This window comes from Actinia tenebrosa, unplaced genomic scaffold, assembly GCF_029948245.1.
Source record: "Actinia tenebrosa isolate PJP-AT-01 unplaced genomic scaffold, QUT_ActTen_1.0 PGA_scaffold15__27_contigs__length_11533743, whole genome shotgun sequence".
Taxonomy (NCBI): domain Eukaryota; kingdom Metazoa; phylum Cnidaria; class Anthozoa; order Actiniaria; family Actiniidae; genus Actinia; species Actinia tenebrosa.
The window spans coordinates 535276-553488 of NW_028292575.1; the positions used below are offsets into that span (position 1 = coordinate 535276).

The 18213-nt window shown below is 37.1% G+C and overlaps 3 protein-coding genes across 5 annotated transcripts; 2 read left to right on the forward strand and 1 right to left on the reverse strand.

Moving 5' to 3' along the window:
• The first annotated feature begins 1187 nt into the window (after positions 1-1187).
• On the forward strand, positions 1188-17967 carry LOC116288865 (ammonium transporter Rh type B-like). Of its 3 annotated transcripts, none has more exons than XM_089030591.1 (10): positions 1188-1489; positions 12615-12810; positions 13157-13452; positions 13591-13760; positions 13918-14055; positions 14174-14310; positions 14456-14637; positions 15061-15134; positions 15818-15894; positions 17258-17967. In XM_089030591.1, the coding sequence occupies exons 1-9, from the start codon at positions 1300-1302 to the stop codon at positions 15884-15886; spliced, it is 1452 nt and encodes a 483-aa protein (XP_088886717.1). In that variant the 5' UTR covers positions 1188-1299; the 3' UTR covers positions 15887-15894; positions 17258-17967. The 3 variants fall into 3 exon arrangements, with proteins under 3 accessions (XP_088886717.1, XP_088886718.1, XP_088886719.1); XM_089030593.1 differs by lacking the exon at positions 1188-1489 and adding an exon at positions 3681-3915; XM_089030592.1 differs by lacking the exon at positions 15818-15894 and having other exon boundaries at positions 1189-1489.
• On the forward strand, positions 5126-9994 carry LOC148910779 (uncharacterized). The gene is made up of 12 exons (XM_089030590.1): positions 5126-5782; positions 5853-6068; positions 6207-6390; positions 6532-6745; positions 6881-7238; positions 7389-7586; positions 7733-7919; positions 8462-8710; positions 8872-9043; positions 9314-9459; positions 9531-9725; positions 9796-9994. The coding sequence occupies exons 1-12, from the start codon at positions 5420-5422 to the stop codon at positions 9921-9923; spliced, it is 2610 nt and encodes an 869-aa protein (XP_088886716.1). The 5' UTR covers positions 5126-5419; the 3' UTR covers positions 9924-9994.
• Positions 9504-11470, reverse strand: LOC148910780 (uncharacterized). Its single transcript, XM_089030594.1, has 3 exons — positions 10930-11470; positions 10476-10736; positions 9504-10187 (listed from the first exon to the last, which is right to left on the reverse strand). The coding sequence occupies exons 1-3, from the start codon at positions 11388-11390 to the stop codon at positions 10013-10015; spliced, it is 897 nt and encodes a 298-aa protein (XP_088886720.1). The 5' UTR covers positions 11391-11470; the 3' UTR covers positions 9504-10012.
• Positions 17968-18213: the final 246 nt, after the last annotated feature.

Genomic DNA, 18213 nt, shown 5'->3' on the forward strand with positions numbered 1-18213 from the left:
GTTACGAACACGTTACTTGTGGATAAATATGGATCCGCTAAAGTGAATGATTGAGTACTAGATAAAGTTAGTCGAAGGACAACGCAAAGCATGCAGAATAGTTACACCTGATTGAGGAAGCGATACTGAAGAAAGCACAAGGAGTTCAGGAATGCATGCGATGCATCGTGGGCCGCGAAATATGATGCCCAGAATGTGAAAAATGTATGGCCAATATTTGTATTATTGTAACTTGTTATCATATAATTATCCATAAAATATCTATATTTCTCCTTTTCGAAAAACTGATATTTTCACATGTGAAAATGACATGTTATTTTTACATGTGAAAATATCGTTTCCATGTGTATTTAAGCTATTAGTTCATAAATAAAAACTTTTTATAATAATAAAAAGCTTGTTAAGTTGATTTTATGGATAATTATACGATAAACAGAATATTACATGGACGCTTGGAGATAAGAAATTTTTCTTCTCGTGTTGAAGATCTCTCACTCGTTCGCTGCGCTCACTCTTGAGAGATCTTTTCAACACTCGAAGATAAATTTCGTATCTCCGCGCGCCCATGTAATATCCTCTATTTTAGCAAGAGAAAATGAAAAAGTTTATTTTCTCTTGTGGTTTAGTTAACGAGTCTGAATTATGCAAAACAGTATGTATTCGTATCATTAGTGCGCCAAAGTTTTCTTCCCATTCATTCATTTATTCATTCTTTCTTTCTTTCTTTCTTTCTTTCCTCTCTCTCTTTGCAACGCCTGCTACACAAGGCCACCACAGACAGTTGTTTCGTCCTTTTGGACTCATTAGCATCTCATTACCCCATACATGAATTCAAATTATCATTCTGAATTGAAATTTGATGTACAAGGGCCTATGTGGAATTCAATCTGTAGGGGGTAGGTTGGAGGTCTAGTAGATGATGTCTGAGGACGTCGAAGCAGGCGGAGGGCATTGCTGCTCACTTACTCTTTGTCAAAATTCACTATTCCAGGTTCCAGACTTTTCTTTTCATAAAAAGATATTTATCATTTCTAAGCGGATTTAAGACTAAGTGTGGTACAGAACATAAAACTACCCTAACTACGAAATAAAGTTTATACTATCCAGATTGCCATGGATACAGTGGATGGTCCGAGTAACTCGAGTAGGCAAGCTGTTAACCCTCTCATATCACTTACCCAAATGACAAAAACAGTCATTTACTGTCTTGACCGAGGCACTTCAGGTCGGCTATTTCGTCTTGCAGCTAAAGCCTGGAAGAGTTAAGCGTTCTCAGGGTTCAAAGATAAGACGCTAAAGATGGCGAGTCCAAAATTCTCAGCCTTTGTACTTATTTTCCAAGCGTTTCTCATCGTTATATTTGGTGTACTTGTTGACTACGGAGATCATGCTTTACCGCCACATAAACGAGGGGGCTTGACGCACAACCTTACCTACTCTGAACCCCTGGTAACGGTTTCAAGAAATGAAATCGCTGTGTTCTATTCTCGTGAGTATGCAATCTCTACACTCTAGTAGGTAGCACAATTTGGGTGTGTTTACTGATGTTCTGAGTAAAGTCTGGTAGTCGCAAGGAGCTCGCACATATTGCTTCTTTAATAGATAACTTATGTATTTGATTCACACCCTATAAAATATGCTAATCATATTTTTAAACGTGAGCAAAAACCCATGCAACTCGAATATACACAACTGAAGATTCTACTAAAGCGAGTAGTAGCTCTCTTAGTTCATTAGATTCTTGTGATGCTTAGCGTACTTTATGCTTCTTGAAATAATTTATATACGAAGTAAACAAATTAATGTTGACACCGAAAATTATTCTGGGAAATTGATATCCGGTGATGTATTCATTTGAGATACACAGTCGATATCAAACATGTGTTAGAAGCATGCTTCTGTCAGTACAACAATTTATAAACATTGCAAGTGTTGTATCACAAGATACATCTAAATGTACTTCCCATGTATCATTCGGTTCTATCAGGTTCTATGTGGGTTCTATGTTCTATGTTTTTGAACCAGACCGTGATTAGTTGCAAAGGAGTGCATAGTCAGGTCACCTAAGAGCTTATGCGCATTGAACGTTTGACTCCATGTATGTTGACAGTGTTGAATGTTTGCTATAATAGTTGACTCAGTATGCGAATAAATCCAAGTCTTGCTTAGCTTAAGGATCACCGTTTAATAATAAAGAAACTTTTCCACTCAATTCATACTCAAGTCCCCTACGCAGCCGTCATTATTACCGAAGCTATTGACGCCTGCCGAGGAGTCTTTAAACACGCGCAAGTTAGCTGGAGATCAGAACTTGTCTGACCTGTAACGTAAATTGAGGCTTCTATTGTTGTTAATTTTTTAGGGATATTGTTCCGGCGTTAAACCGGCTCTATACCGGTTTGGTGAGTTTGATAATCTTGCTCTTAAACCCTTGAAGAAATGGGCTGATTTAAACTGCATGCTCCCCATAAATCTAAAATTCTATAATATTATTTGGTCCGGCTGCACAAATTTTGGGACTAAGGTTTACCTTACTTACCTGAATCGGTTATTATATTTTGAATCCGCCCTTTAGAAAAACAACCTCTGCTAGCAGGGTAGAGTACACGCACTAAACCCGTGAACAATATTTAGTACTAATTAGTAGTAATTCATACAGAATCCTTTGTTTCCTGTTGTTTGATTATCACTATTTAGTACTAAAAATTAGTATTGGTTTCACGGGTTTACTGGTAGCACTCAGAAAGAGTAATAAATAATGAAACCAATAATGGAACCTGGGGGGTGGGGTGAGGGGGTAAGCTTGAGTCGTTTTGACTGTAAAACATTGAAAACATTTCGACATGAGCGAGTTTCTGGTTGACTTGCGTCCTATTGATAGAGAATATTCCAGGATCATTTTAATTCAAATGTTTCAGACGAAGAACAGCTTATATTGACCTTATGGAAAAGAATAATGAATTCTGCCGACCCTATTGGCGTCCCTGCCTCCAAGCGTGATTAAAACTCTTGTTTTCCCCCGCTCGAATCAATGATCTAGAAAGCCGACAAAACAAGCATGTGTTGTCTGCTCGATTTGTTTAGAATCTCTTGCTGATTGTGCGATAATAACTTATTGATATATCATTGTGCTTTTAGTATTGGGAACGCTAAACCACATCGTATATTATAAAGCATAATTCGTGGTGGAAAATGAGGAATTTTTGTCACTCATGTACTGTAGCCGTATCATATTGTCGTACCGTATCCAGGCCTTGTGATTGGCCGGTTGGATTGTATGTGCTTAAGATAGGGCGCCATTTAAGTGTTACGGCAAGCCATTTCAGTGTTATGGCAAGCCATTTCATTGTTATGGCAAGCCATTTCAGTGTTGCAGCAAGCCGTATCAGTGTTCTTCAAAGCCATTTCAGTGTTATGGCAAGCCATTTGATTGTTACGGCAAGCCGTATCAGTGTTCTGGAAAGCCATTTCAGTGTTGCGGCATCATACTACATTCTGTTTTGATTTTTTTTTAATATTTTAAACCTTGTATCGATTCTTATCTTTCTATCGGCATGACTAGCAATTCCCGATACAGTCTACTGACCATCCATCTAAACAAATAAAGTCAAACCCAATTTCTGCAGACTAAAGATTACCATGCATGCATTGCGGATCGCGCGGTCCAATAAAGTTTCTTAAACGTAATTGATCGAACTATTAACCGTTGCATCTTGATCAGAACAAGAACTGCGATGGCGGATAAACCAACTTTCAACATCGTAGCGCTGGTTTTCCAAGCCATTTTGATTGTCCTTTTTGGAGCTTTGGTTCAATATGGCGACCATGCTGTACCTCCACACATCCGAGAAAACAAACCCCTGAATTCCTCGTCACCTGCGATCTCACCAAACAACATTCAAGTGTATTACTCGTGTAAGTTAAGTTGCTTGCTATTAACTCTTCTCATTTTCTACTTCTGCAAAGCTTTCGATTCAGATTATTTAATTGCAATTGCGATTTTTTTCATTTGTTTGATTTATAAATTTAAGATTTATCAACATTTATGTTATTTTTCTGATCAAATTGAATAAAACTTATTGAAAAATGTTTGGAATTTTGACGCAAAGAAAAAATTTAATTTTGCAAAAAAAAAAGTTTGATATTTCTTTGGAATAATTAAAAAGACGTTTTTTTCATGTTTGCAAATTTTACTGGCCTTGATATAACAAACCAAAAAAAATGCCTAATGAATCAAGATGCAATTGGAGCTAGGGTGGAGCCTCACAGACACAAACACATTGCATTGCAACCTTTCAAAAAAATACAATTTTTCATTGCTTTGTCCCGCAAGTGTAAGCTTATCCTGAAAAATTTAGTTTCGAAACCTTTTCAAACATCCAGACGTTTCCAAGTCCGCGTTAGAAATCATAAATTTAAGGTACTTATAACCTTTAACACTATTGTACAATATAATATCCTACGAAATTAAATCTGTCAAACTTACGTATAGTAATAGTAGTCGTAGTTCGCGACGCAACACCGTAAGAATAGATTGAAATTTAAAAATAAAGATTAAAGATATTTTCGTTGGAATTTCTAACACTGAAATGGCTTTATATTTATTGGTTATCAAAACCTTTGAAGCGAATTAAAACTTTTCGGTGTTTTTTTGAACTAGTTTTAGCTGGAAAATGCTTGTAAAATGCTTGTAACAGTATTTCTAATGGGTTTTTAAAAAATCATCAATTATATTTACAGAACTTAAAGGACTCTTTGATCAATGTGGGAATAGTATGAGTATATTCTTAAAGGAGTTCCAAGTGGTTTCAAAAAAACTTACTCCTAGACGTGACCAAATCACTTTGAATTCTAATTAATCAATAATATCTATCTAGTCAAAATAATTATTCGTAGAAGGATATGTAAAGATAAATCTAATATCTCAACGCACGTGGAACTAAAAACCTTTTTTCTACTGAAGCAAAGCAAAGTATTTTTTGAGGCTGTTTCAATCTATTTCCCCCCTACATTGAAAACAGCGCGTCTTAAGAAATCTTTCGCAAAACAATTTACGCATGGTTTGAGAGACATCAAGAGCGTCTTCAACACACGTCAACAATGTTAAAGTGCACCTACACCCTATTTTTTTCTGATCTGGAGTAAAACTTTAAGGCACAAAAAGCAGATTTGTGGAAAAATTTTTTAGATCCATCAAAACGGGAATTTTTGGTGCTCTGTCAAAGATTGAAAAATTGACCATTTTAGCCGAAGTAAGTGAACCATGGCCGTAATTACAGAGGAGATTGGGGCGAGCGGTGTGTGACGTCACCACAGGCCAACACAACCAAAGATTACCACAGATTCTATACAGATTTTTCTAGACTATTCGCTTGCTTTTATCAAATTTCTTAAATACGTTTTATTTCCAAACGCTAAAATGCCCAACAAATGTGTAGTTTGGGGATGTAGCAACGTTCCAAATATTCCTGAAGGGATTGCCCTTCATAGTATTCCGTATTTTAATGATGAAAGACCCGAGGCCAAGAAGCGAAGGACTAGATGGATAAAGTTTGTAAAGGTGAAGCGTGCAAAGTGGGAGCCTACAAGGAACTCGTGCATATGTTCTGTGCATTTTAGAGTAGAATCATTTGAGCGAAGATTTACAACTCTTGCTACCTTGGGAAAACCGGCCATCCCTCGACTGAAACGAGACAGTTTTGGAGTGAATGTTTACCCCACGCTACATGCTGGTCAACTAGACTCGCCAAAGAAACAGCAAACATATCGCAATCGAAGAAAGGTAAAAAACTCAGCTAAAACATTTACTGCAACCTTCTTATGAAACTAATAAAGTGTATTTTTCGTGATAGACTTTAAGAGAATCATTAAAAAATGCCACCGTGTCGACTGCTGCTTCTAAAAGCGTCCCCAGTAGTACTGCACATCAAGATCATCATGATGACGCCACTGTCGAAGACCCTGGTACAACTGAACCAGTCAGCGAGCCTGAGCCTATGCTCTTGCCTGTGGCACAAAGAGAAGAGGTTTTAGAAGTTGCTCCTGTCTCTAATACTGAAGATATTACGGTGATTATTATTACAACTTAGTCTTATGGGCTTTATTACTCATATGTTTTGAACACGAGTCATTGTTTATGGTAGAGTAAGGATGATTGTTTACATAATACAGTGTAGCTCAATCGACTATCGATTTTCTTTCACCAGAGTGCCGAGAACAGGGAGGACGAAAATGTCGATTTCATGGAAACGGAGGAGACATCGAGTACTAGAGACCCTACGACTGGTGAAGCCAAATGGCAAAAAGAAAGGAGACTGCTGAGAAACCAAGTAATATCCCTGAGATCACACCTGAGGAAAAGGAAGCTTGAATGCAGAAGGCTTACAAGACGTAAGTAATGTAGCTAGTCCTTATAAGTATGTGTGATTTTATAAGTGACAAACATTCTTAGGGTTCCTAGAAGGATATATTATACTAATATGTATTTGTGAACCTAATACTTGAAATCTTTATAAATATTATTATTATCAGGCCTTAAGAATAACAAAACGAAAAACAAGGCAACTCAGACAGTGGGTGACTCAGTTCCTCAAGAAGAAAGTGTAACTGATTCAGAGTGGGATTACGACAGTGATGACCAAAGCGAGGAGGAAGTAACAGAAGAAGAACCAGATGACAGCTATGAAACACAGTCAGAGGAGTCAGCAAATGAATCTGAGGATGATATAGAAAATTCAGCTCACAGGTGTGTTTTTCCCCTCTCTACTTTATAATGTTCATGTTTACTAATGCCATGTACAACATAATGTAGCTGCACTTCATGATACTGCTAATATACCCATTTAATATTTTTAACACATATCACATATACTTATTTCAGGGTTCAATTGAATGACACCAATCTGCGATCAGAGCCAAAGTTCATTGTTTTTCTGTCCCAGCTGTTATTGCTGTTCAAGTTTTGTCACTGTTGCAAAAGTGATAACCCCCTGGTAGAAGTGAGCCAAGTTGGGACAGAAGTTGTAATAAAAACTGCCTGCAGCAACCCAAAGTGTCTAAAGAGGGAAAATGTCTGGCACAGTCAACCAGTGATACCAGGTTGGGGTGTACCAGCAGGGAACTTTCTCCTTTGCATGGCAATCCTTTTGGCTGGGGGATCAATCTCCAAAATATCAAAAATCTTTGCACACATGGGTCTTGGTTGTGTGTCGATGACTACGTTCTTTAAACATCAAAGAGTGAGTGTTGGTATTATATATTGTACTATGTTTGTCATAGGTAGTTTATAATGATAATGGTACAATCAGTTAAGATAAACAAACAAATGCATCTTCTGATCGAAGATGGAGAAGAAATAGCATTATATGGATTTTGTATTTTATTTGCAGACCAAGCTGTTCCCTGCAATACATATGTACTGGAAAAGCTACCAGAAGAAGATGCTTGACAACATAAAGTCCATGGGCAGTGGTGTTGTACTAGCAGGTGATGGACGGCATGACAGCATGGGGCACAGTGCAAAATATGGTGCATATACCATGTTTTGTTGCACTGTCCCCATGATTATACATTTTGCATTAATTCAGGTGAGACATGAACTTTATCAGTAGGACTCTCTTTTGAACCATCTATAATAAAAATAGCAGTTAATATCAATTACTGCCATCTTTATTTTTCATGAACCACAAATTTTGTTTCAGCAAACAAATATTTTTTATTTCATTGCCCGCAGAGGAACCAAGTGGGAAATAGTCCTGCAATGGAGTTTGAAGGCTTCAAACAATGCATGGATTACCTAATAGGATATGGGATTGTGATCTTAACATTTATATCTGACCGACACACTGGTATTGCTTGTCACATGAAGAAGGTGTTGACAAACATTGTCCACTACTTTGATTTATGGCACCTTAAGAAAAGTGAGTTATGAGTGACTTCATTATTGCTTTGATTTGTATGCAAATGACCAATATACAGTATATGCAGAATAGTTAGTGTGATTACTATATCCAGGGTAACTTGATAAACTAGAATTATTAGCCAATCATATGGTAGCATTAAGTTCGAAATTCTTACCGGTCAATTTTATACAATTGGCCACGGTTTCATTAGCCGCACTGTAATATTAAACCTGTCAGTGATTTATTATTATGAAACCGTTATTGCAATGAGTAGATATAGAGCATACTTGCCCTGACGCATGAAAAGTTTATATATAATCCTGAAGCAAGATGATTTTTTACCACCCGTTACTAGACTATAGTCCTTTTCACTTTGTTTATGTTCACTAACTATGACTATTGTTCCTGTATTCTCTAAGGAATCAAAAGTTTTGATGTGAAAGAATTTTAAAAACTATTATGGCATAGAGTCGGGGGTAAAATATCATCTCGCTTTAGGCTTATTAGATTTGAATACATGTGCACTACCACTACATGTAGATTAATTTTATGCATTTCAGAAATCAGGAAAGTCCTCACAAAAATTTCTAAAGAAAAGCATTATGAAGAAGTAAAGGAGTGGATAAAGCCCTGTGAGAGGCATCTGTACTGGAGTGCCACATCTACTTCAAATGGTTCTGGTACTGTGATCTGGGCAAAGTTTAAATCTTTTCTCAGTCACATAGTGAATGTTCACAATAGCCTAGATGATCCAATTTTTAACAAGTGCAATCATGGGATACTTCAACCCAGACGTTGGTTATCTAAAGGTACATTTTGCATAATGTATTCTATTTGGCTTTAAGTTTCATAAAGTCCAAACTAAACTATTGTCATCTTGTGTAAAGTTCTCACCCAAGAAGTAAGCAGGAGTGTAAGATTATTAATCTCAAAATTTAAAACACTTTCTAAGCTACCTTTTTTTCTTTAGGGTCAGAGGTGTATGAAAAAATTTGTAAAGCCTTGACAAAAGATTCTCTGAAAAAGGGTATCCAGCAAGCTTCCCCTTGGGCGCAGACCAGTTGCTTGGAAGGATTCCATTCCCTCATCAATCAGTTTGCTCCCAAAATGATTGCATATTCATATGTTGGAATGTATTGCCGGTTTGTATTTAGAATTTTAGCGAGAAACCTGATTGATAAATAAGATCACCAAATTTGGGTTATATATGTAAAAAAAATATGAATAGGACGCCCAAACAAAAATAGATTGCTTTCTAGAGACACGAAAATATCTTTGAAATAAAGAGAGTTTGAAAAACATATATGCCATAGGATTCAATTTTAGATAACTTGGGAGTCCAATGAACCCCAAAGGTAAAACCCTGTCAAATCCAACTGCATATGTTTAAAATTTGGATATTTTCTTTTCAGACACATTCTTGCTGCTATGCATTTCAACCTTAATCTTCGGAGAGAGGTAGAAACAACGGGAGGCAACAACAGACAAAAGGTGGTTTATCCCAAGTTCAAAAATGGAGAAGCCACGATAAGGGATGTCAGAGTAAAACCAGACTATGGTAGGCTATGTGTTGTGCTTCAAGGGTTACATTTTTGTCACTCATAATTTTAAACTCAATTTTTATTATAGGTTACGTGGAAGAAATTTTCCAGACGTTCATGAATTCATCAAAAGAAGACTTGACTGCTGCACAAGATGAATTAAGACAGATGACCCCAGCACCAATGAATTCAATGCTGGAGAAGCAGCCAAGAGAGGAGGCTCTTCAAAAGCACTTGCACAGGAAAAGCATTGTGGTTGAGGATGTTCCTCCTACTTGTGCAGGTACTTTTTACATCTTAGCTAAATTTATAAATTTTATATTACTTATACATTTTTAATATTTTTTCTTTAGATGTCCCTGAACAAAACCAACTAACAAGTAGAGAACATGCCAAGAGAGCCCCACATTGCAGCCTATGCAAAAATCCTATGAAAGGACACAAGAATGTCATTGACTGTCCAAAAAACCAAAGAAATTAAAAAAAACATCGACTATTAAAACACTAAATTGTTTCATCTACAAAATTTGTATTAAATACTTTTTATTTTTATATCTTGTCATTGTGCAGTCAAACTAAAGGCTCAAGATCCATTTCAAACCCACTGTGTAGTTCATCTTCAGAAATTCTGAAACATTCTCTGATGCGTGTGTAAGCACAGGCTGGTAGTGGAATTCGTCTCTTGTATCCCAAATACCCATGCACTAGTCTTGTGAACTCCCTATATGCAATGCTACGAAGGAAGCTGGAATGTCAATAATGAATCAGTTTAGTGTGTGATTACAACAAAATTATGATCAATAACTAATGAATATAAAATAGTTTGATTTATTAAGGTAATTTCATGAGTTTGGGGGTTGGTTCACTGCAAAAATTATCATATCCCATGCAATCCTTGGAATTAATGTCGAGAAGGACAAACTGCTTTATAAAAATATTTTTGGCATATTTAACTTTTTATTGATAAGGTTTTTTCATAATTTCTTTGGTTAAAGTATAATGTGTACATAAAGAAGCCACAAATTCAGCTTACCTTTCCTCTGATCCTGATTGTTGATATCTTTTCCGATCTCTGGTTTTGTACTTATCAGCTGCTAGCTTAAGACTCCATTTTTGGAGACATACTGCTGAGAAGCCAGGATGTTCGGTTATGCAGTTCAGCTCGGCATTTTCATCAAGGTCTTGAAGGACTTCTTGAGAATGGAGAGCTTCGTCGCATCCGTCGAGTTCTTTGCAGCAATAGCATTCGCTTATATTTACTAGCATCTCAGTAGAGCAATTGCCACACTTGCACCTTCAAAACAAACAGTAAAAACACGAATGTTCAATGTACACGTAACAAGAAACTGTAAAGCTTACAAAAGTCGCAATCTTGGTTAGTGTCATCCTCGAGCTCATTCAAAAACATTGTTTACGGTTTGGCGAAACCGCTCTCGCATTATAAATCCACGGGGCGCTTTTATGTTTCAATAGCACAGAAAACTCACCATTCGCTTACTACGCTAACGGCAGTCAATCGTTTGTGAAGCATTTCCTCAATCTTGGCATTTTCTCGTTCAGTATTTTCATACTGTCTCGTCCATTCTTCGTCTGCCAGAGGTTCTCCTGAATGATGCCCTTCGTACCACTCAGAGGTATCATCATTTCCTTCGACTGACAAATATTCTCCTGAATCGGACTGCTCAGAACAGTCAAAACATTCGTCCTCAACATCGTATTCATCTTGTAAGTCAAAAGATGTCTCTAGATCAGAGTTATCAGAGTCCATCTTCACGAATTTGTCTTCAAAAATCTCTTGTGTTTCAAAAGTACTCGATCTGTTTACTAACTTTCGTGCACCAAGCAACAAGTCATGGCCTGGGGTGACGTCACACTCGGACCCAGACTCCCGCTTTGATTCTGCGGTAATGGACCACGCATTTCGTATTTTTAAAACAATTTTTCGCATTCAATTTTTTTTTCAAATGTGACCGAAATACCACAAAACATTTTAAAAAGTTCCGTACAAACAGTTAAGAATATTAAAAAAATAGGGTGTAGGTGCACTTTAAGAGTATTAGATGTAATCTCCATTGCGAAATATTTTTGTACTTTTATGTACTAGAGTGGCCACTGTAAATCCGTGAAACTTTAGTAATACTAAATAGCACAATTTCATGCAAATTCCATTGTTTTCTATTGTTTAACTAGCACTATTTTGTACTATTTAGTAATTCACTCTACATACAACAAGAGAGCTAGTACAAATGTTAATGCGTTTGTGTTGTGGCTTATTGTAAGTGGTTATAAGTAAGTGCTAAAAATCAAGTGTCGTAACGACTTGAAAAAATAATGTGGACTAGATGTGAAATTATTGTCATTCGACACTTAACGGGGTTTCTCTTCTTGCGAAACGAGTTGCACAAGATGACAAAAAAATAAACCATGCCTAACTGCCAAAGGGAGACTATCAAAATATGAGCATAAAAATATGTGAAATATTTATTTGCTTGAGCAAATAGAAATGAAGTTAGTGTCCTTTTCTCAAGAGATTTTTGCTACGTGAAGATATTTGCACAAAATCAAGCTTCATGCTTCACATGAAATTATGAAAGATTCATCGTGTTTCTACTTAGAAAAGTCAAAATGAAGCTCAAGACACAAGCCTCTGGCTATTGCATAAGGACCATTGTATTGGTCCGCTAACGTGTAACAAGGTTGGCCCTGTTATGTCTATTGTCAGCTTGACAGTTTCCTTTTGAAATTTAATTTATTAACATCAACTGTCATCATTATTATAATTAATGTAATGAGTTAATTTCGAAGGATGTTCTTCATAATCTCTATTTTTTACCTTTTCCCATTTTTCATTTTCCTTTCCTTCAGAATACCAGAATATCCACGTGATGGTTCAAATCAGCTAACGGTCTCTATAATATAAAATCTCATTTTTTCTATTTTTCATTTTCTTATTTTTCATTTTCCCATTTTTTCATTTCCCTTTTCTTCAGAATACTAGAATATCCAGGTGATGGTTCAAAACAGCTAGCGGTCTCTATAATATAAAATCTCTAGAAAATACTAGAATATCCAGGTGATGGTTCAAAACAGCCAGCGGTCTCTATAATATAAAATCTCATTTTTTCTATTTTTCATTTTTCATTTACCCATTTTTCATTTCCCTTTCTTCCAGTGTTCCAGGATGTCCATGTCATGATCTACATCGGCTTCGGCTTCCTTATGACGTTTCTCAAGAAGTACGGTTATGGAGCAGTTGGTTATAACTTCTTCATCGCCGCCTTAGTTTGTCAGTGGGCCACTGTCATGACTGGTGTGTTTAACCAAATCATTGGAGAAGGGGAAAAACACATCAAAATTGATGTCAAAATGTGAGTATGATAGGGATTGATTTCCATGGGGATCGGGTCTAAGGCTACGCTACGCCCCGTGAGTCCACAACATTCAGTTGACGGCAACATGACGAAAATCGTTGTAAATAAGAGGAAATACCACGGAAAACTGGAGGAAATTGCTTAAATCGACAGACTCTCTAGAGCTTATATTTTTTCCCCCACTCAACCATATAATCAGCTTCTTCATTTTTTCACCACTTGTTATTGTCAGCCAGTGTGTTAGGAAAGCTAATGATCCGTTATCCATCCATCCATCCATCCATCCATCCATCCATCCATCCATCCATCCATCCATTCATTTCTTTTTCTTTTCTTGGTTCAGTTTGACCGGTGCAGAGTTCACCGCTGCCGCTGTCCTCATCACCTATGGCGCCGTCCTCGGGAAAGTCAGTCGTCTTCAGCTTCTCATCATCGGAATCTTGGAGGCGGTATTTTTCGCCATCAACGAATTCATCAACGTACATTACCTCAAGATCGCTGATGCTGGTGGTTCAATGATCATTCATGCATTTGGGGCCTACTTTGGTCTGGCTGTAGCACGTATCTTGTACAGAGCATCCAATAGTGAGAATGAAAATGAAGAAGCTGTTTATCATTCCGACATGTTCGCCATGATTGGTGAGTATAGAATGGTGCTTACATATTACTTGGAGACAGGACAGGAGAAAAAGTGGGAGGGAGGACGATTTCAACAGCCAGTTAGGGAACGACGGATCAAAAATTCAATCCAATTCATCCATGTTTTTGTTTCCATAGGAACACTGTTTTTGTGGTTATTCTGGCCCAGTTTCAATGGCATTCTTGTTGCCCCTGACTACGTGGCCCAACATCGTGCTGTCATTAATACCTACTATTCATTGGCTGCCTCGTGTGTTGTCACCTTTGCTCTGTCTCCTTTCTTCCAAAAGGGGTACAAGCTCAACATGGTAAGGAAGGATTGTCATACCATCTTATTCTGTTTGTCACACGACCTTATTAATTGCATTTTACTGTCACGTAATCTGGAATGTCACGCAAACGCATAGTCTTTGAATTATTTAGGTGATTATTTTTTGGAGTTTTCACATGTTTTCCTTCATTTAGGTTCACATCCAAAACGCCACACTAGCCGGTGGAGTTGCTATGGGAACTGCTTGCAACATGGTCATCTATCCATGGGGAGCACTGCTGGTTGGGTCCATTTCAGGCACTATCAGCACTCTTGGATATGCTTACCTCACTGTAAGAACCATTCTAAATCTGTGGATAATTCTGTACATATTTACTGATTTACAGATTCCTTTCCCATTTATTTATCTATTTATTTATTTTTCGTTCTCTTTACTACTCTTCTTCTCAGCCCTTCATGGACAAGCACTTGAATACCCACGACACTTGTGGTGTCAACAACCTGCATGGCATGCCGGGTATTATCGGAGGTATCGTTGGAGCTATTACTGCAGCTAGTGCCAAAGCTGAAAACTATGGATATGAAGGGTAACCAATGTATTACTCTACCGTGCATCGCCTCTTCTCCTCTTCCTCCTCTTCTCCTCTCCCTCCTCTTCTCCTCTCCTCACCTCTCCTTTCATTCCATCTCTTTTTATTTCATCTCACTTTATTTTATTGTATTTTATTTCAGGTTGTTCAGTGTCTGGGGTGGAATGGCTCCAAAGGAAAACAGCACTGAGTTCTTCAAGTTGAAGAAAATGGGCGTTGCTTTCGATACAGGCGATGGTTTCACCGCGAAAGAGATGGGTGGTTACCAGATAGCGGCTCTGTTTGTCACCCTTGCCATTGCACTGGTCGGTGGAGTGATCACAGGTAAGATATTCGTAGCTGGCGGCGGATGCGAGGGTGTGTGTTGTTCAGTAAGATTGTTAAAAAACAAAAGGACAGGTCTATGAATGGACTTCATTCTTGACTACGTTTCGACAAAAGGTTGACAATTTTCCCTTTATTCTTGACTATCTTTCAAAACAAATGAGATTTTCCCTTTCGTTTTTTGCCACATCTACAAAAATCGACACTTCTCAATACAAACTTCTCAGTTCCTCGGTCGACGGCAAAACTCCCAATCTCAACATTTGCTTAATTCTAATTCAATCTGTGGATTAAATCAGCCCAGAGGTAGCTTTGAGGGTGTTTGAAGAGGACCACGTTGAATGGAACTCGTAACCTTTCCTTTTGGGAACCTTCCAGCAAAAACTTTCCATTCAAAAATTCTTTTGTGATTTCTTTTAACAGGTTTCATTGTCAAGCTGGGTATCTTTGAGCCTCCAGAAGACCATCAACTTTTTGATGATGAAGATTTCTGGGAGGTAAGATATACGTAAAACTATACACCAATCTTTGGAATATCATTGGTAGATCTATAAAGTGACGTTTTTATAGTTCACGTGATATTTGCGCGCCATTTTGAATGTTAATAAATATTGATCTCTTTTTATGGCCAACGCATACGAAAATGGAGTAAATTCATATTCATCGTTGAACGTCTTACTTTTTCTTTTGTGATTATTGAATTGTACTATGCCACTCAACTCGAAAACTCAAATTAAAAGGCCTAAAGTTTCTTAAGTTATCTTGTCGGATGTGAATGTGTGTGGGGGAAGGAATCGCGTGATTACTACGAAGGAATATTACATTATAAAGATCAGTACCGAATAAAGAAGCTAGTCACCTTAAAATTGTATCATCTTAAGAGATTTTGTCATTAAAAACGAAGCCTAATGATTCGTAAAAATCACCATAACCATCTTTTTCAAGGTTTAGACTGACCTTGGTTTAATGAAGGTTATCTTCAAGAACGTCTTTCCCTTGCAAGATCTTTGATAGTCTTTTCAAAGTTCAGAGAGAGATTGGAAACGACCTTGTGGCGCATGGAATTATGGGGCTGGAGGATATATCTGATCTTGTCCTAGAAATTTAGCCCTACAAATTAAATGCCCAATGCGGTCGTTAAATCAGAATTTTGATTTTGAGTTTTTCAAATTATTTCCAGACGCCTGACATACCAGTCGTTGGCCATGCGTCAGAACACATTAATCTTGTGGAAAAACACGTGCTTTGATTAATAAGGTATCATAAAATATGAATATTCGAGAAGAGGGGATCAGTATTTAACCATAGTTTATAATGAGATGGAGTACAATACCTCTAACATTAACTATTATTGAACTGAGCAACTAATGAGAAAGAAAATCTATTTTATAATTCTCAGTTCACTTTCTTGTTCAGTAAACAACATCAGTATAAACCTTTCTTTATAAGCCATTCCGAGGTCGAGGAAAAAACTGGGTCGAGTTGGCATTGGAATGCATTTTGGCAAGAGAATATGAACTAAGAGAAGGAATCCTACCTATATAGCCTTTATATATACAGTTTGATGTTATTTTTAGCTTGGAGATATTTTGAGCGAAGAATTCGATTGGTTGATTTCTTGAGAGTAGGCGGCTTCCAGTCCTGCAGTAAACAAAGCCTGTGTTTTTGTTGTGGACGTAGAGAAATATGGCGCTTTTCGTGTCCTAAAACGAGGCATTAAAGGGAAGCATGACTATCGCGCGGGCATGGTAACGAGTTAAAAATAGTATCAATGATTCTAAAAATAGCATCAAAGTGTACACATGATGGGGCACGGGGATTCCTTCTTTTAGTTCATTTTCTCTTGATTTTGGGGCTGTTTTAGGCGACGAAATAGCCGCCATCTTGAAAATACGTCCCCAAAACAGCCCCACAATGCACTGCAAAGCCGACTCGACCCAGTTTTTTCCTCATCCTCGGAATGGCTATTCCTTTCAAAAGTTATAACCAAATAAAGAAAAATAACTGGATTAATTATTCTTGATAATCTTACAAATAAAGAGACATTAATAATCTAATAAACTGATTGATTAATAATAATTATATAACTATTTAAAATGTGTTGAACGATTTCGAATTAAATAGTTTTTAAAAAAATCTGAATTAAAATTTGTTTTGAATGAGCGAGAAATTAACTAGTACTAGTGCTATTAATATGCGATCACTTTTGCTAGTTAAATTGGTTTCCCCATAATAATAAAGTGATAATTAATCATTCAAGAATTATAGGTACTATAAAATTAATGCCCTTTTGTCCGCTATTTTCACGTTTGATACTTTTTCTCTGTTTTCCCTTTTTTTTCTTTTCTTCTTTTTCTGTCATTTTCCGCGAATTTTTTGTGTGATTCTTTTCCATCAATCTTTTTATTCCCATTTCCATACGGTTTAATTTCCCATAATTTCAACTTTCCTATTTCCTTCCTCCCAATAGAGTTTTAACAGAGTTTAAACTCTCATTGTGAAGATTAGCATCACGATTATTTTGGGAACAGTTACTAAAACAGTCCCCTCTATAGTTCCCTGGGGAGGTTAAATTGTAGCCTTTAAGATGAAAATTAAAGTATGAATACCTTACTTACAGGTCCCCGAGGAAGAAAAAGAAAAAGAATCTGAAAAAGATCCAAACATTGAAGAACACAAGCTGTGAGGGAGGCGACAGACTTTAGGCAGTTTTTAGCAAGACTAGACTAGCTAGAATTTTTGCTACTAGGACATTTTTGGCGTTGGGCGTAATGTTGTCCCATTTCAATCGATCTGTGAGTTAGCCATTCCCTGAGTTAGATCAATCCAGAGGTTGTTTTAGGGTTGCATCTGTGGCGGTTAGCCGTGCCCTGACTTAGATCAGCCTAGATGTTGTTTCAGGGTTCGATCTGTCATTGAGCCGTGCCCTGACTTAGATCAGTCCAGAATTTAAGATAAATTCTTGTCATTAAGTCTTTTAGTTGTTACCACAGAGAGCAATGAAGTATTACTAAATAATCAAGGGAATTGCATGTGAACTCAAAATAAAGGGAAAACATTACGCCCAAATTAGAAGGTCTATAGTATACGGTCCTTTTAGATCTAGATTGTTCGATTAGTGTATCAAGACAGTAGGGCGGAGCTGAGTTGCCATCGCGATGATAGGCTTTAACCTCAAACAAAAGCTTGCGAACTGCCAACTCGCCAACCCACACAAAACACTCTCCGCGCTAAGTGTATTCTTTAAAACTAATCGAGAAGTAGGTAAATAATTGTTAATAGATACTGGGTAGCTTCTTCTTCTCTTAATAAAAGATATTTCTGTGTTCACATATAGTTTCTATTTTATTAAGATTAAAACTAGTTTCATTCAAGTACGGTTTTGAGGGCCCGGATTGGACGTCGGTTGACAGGATCTTGTATGGATAATCTTAGTATATAGAAAAAACATACCCGACCTATGATACTTGATTTATGCTGCTAAATTTTGAATTTTGAGTGATTTTTATATTTGGAAAATCCGGAACCGTGCATAGATGGAATGGATTGGACGTCGGTTAGCTGGATCGTACGGAT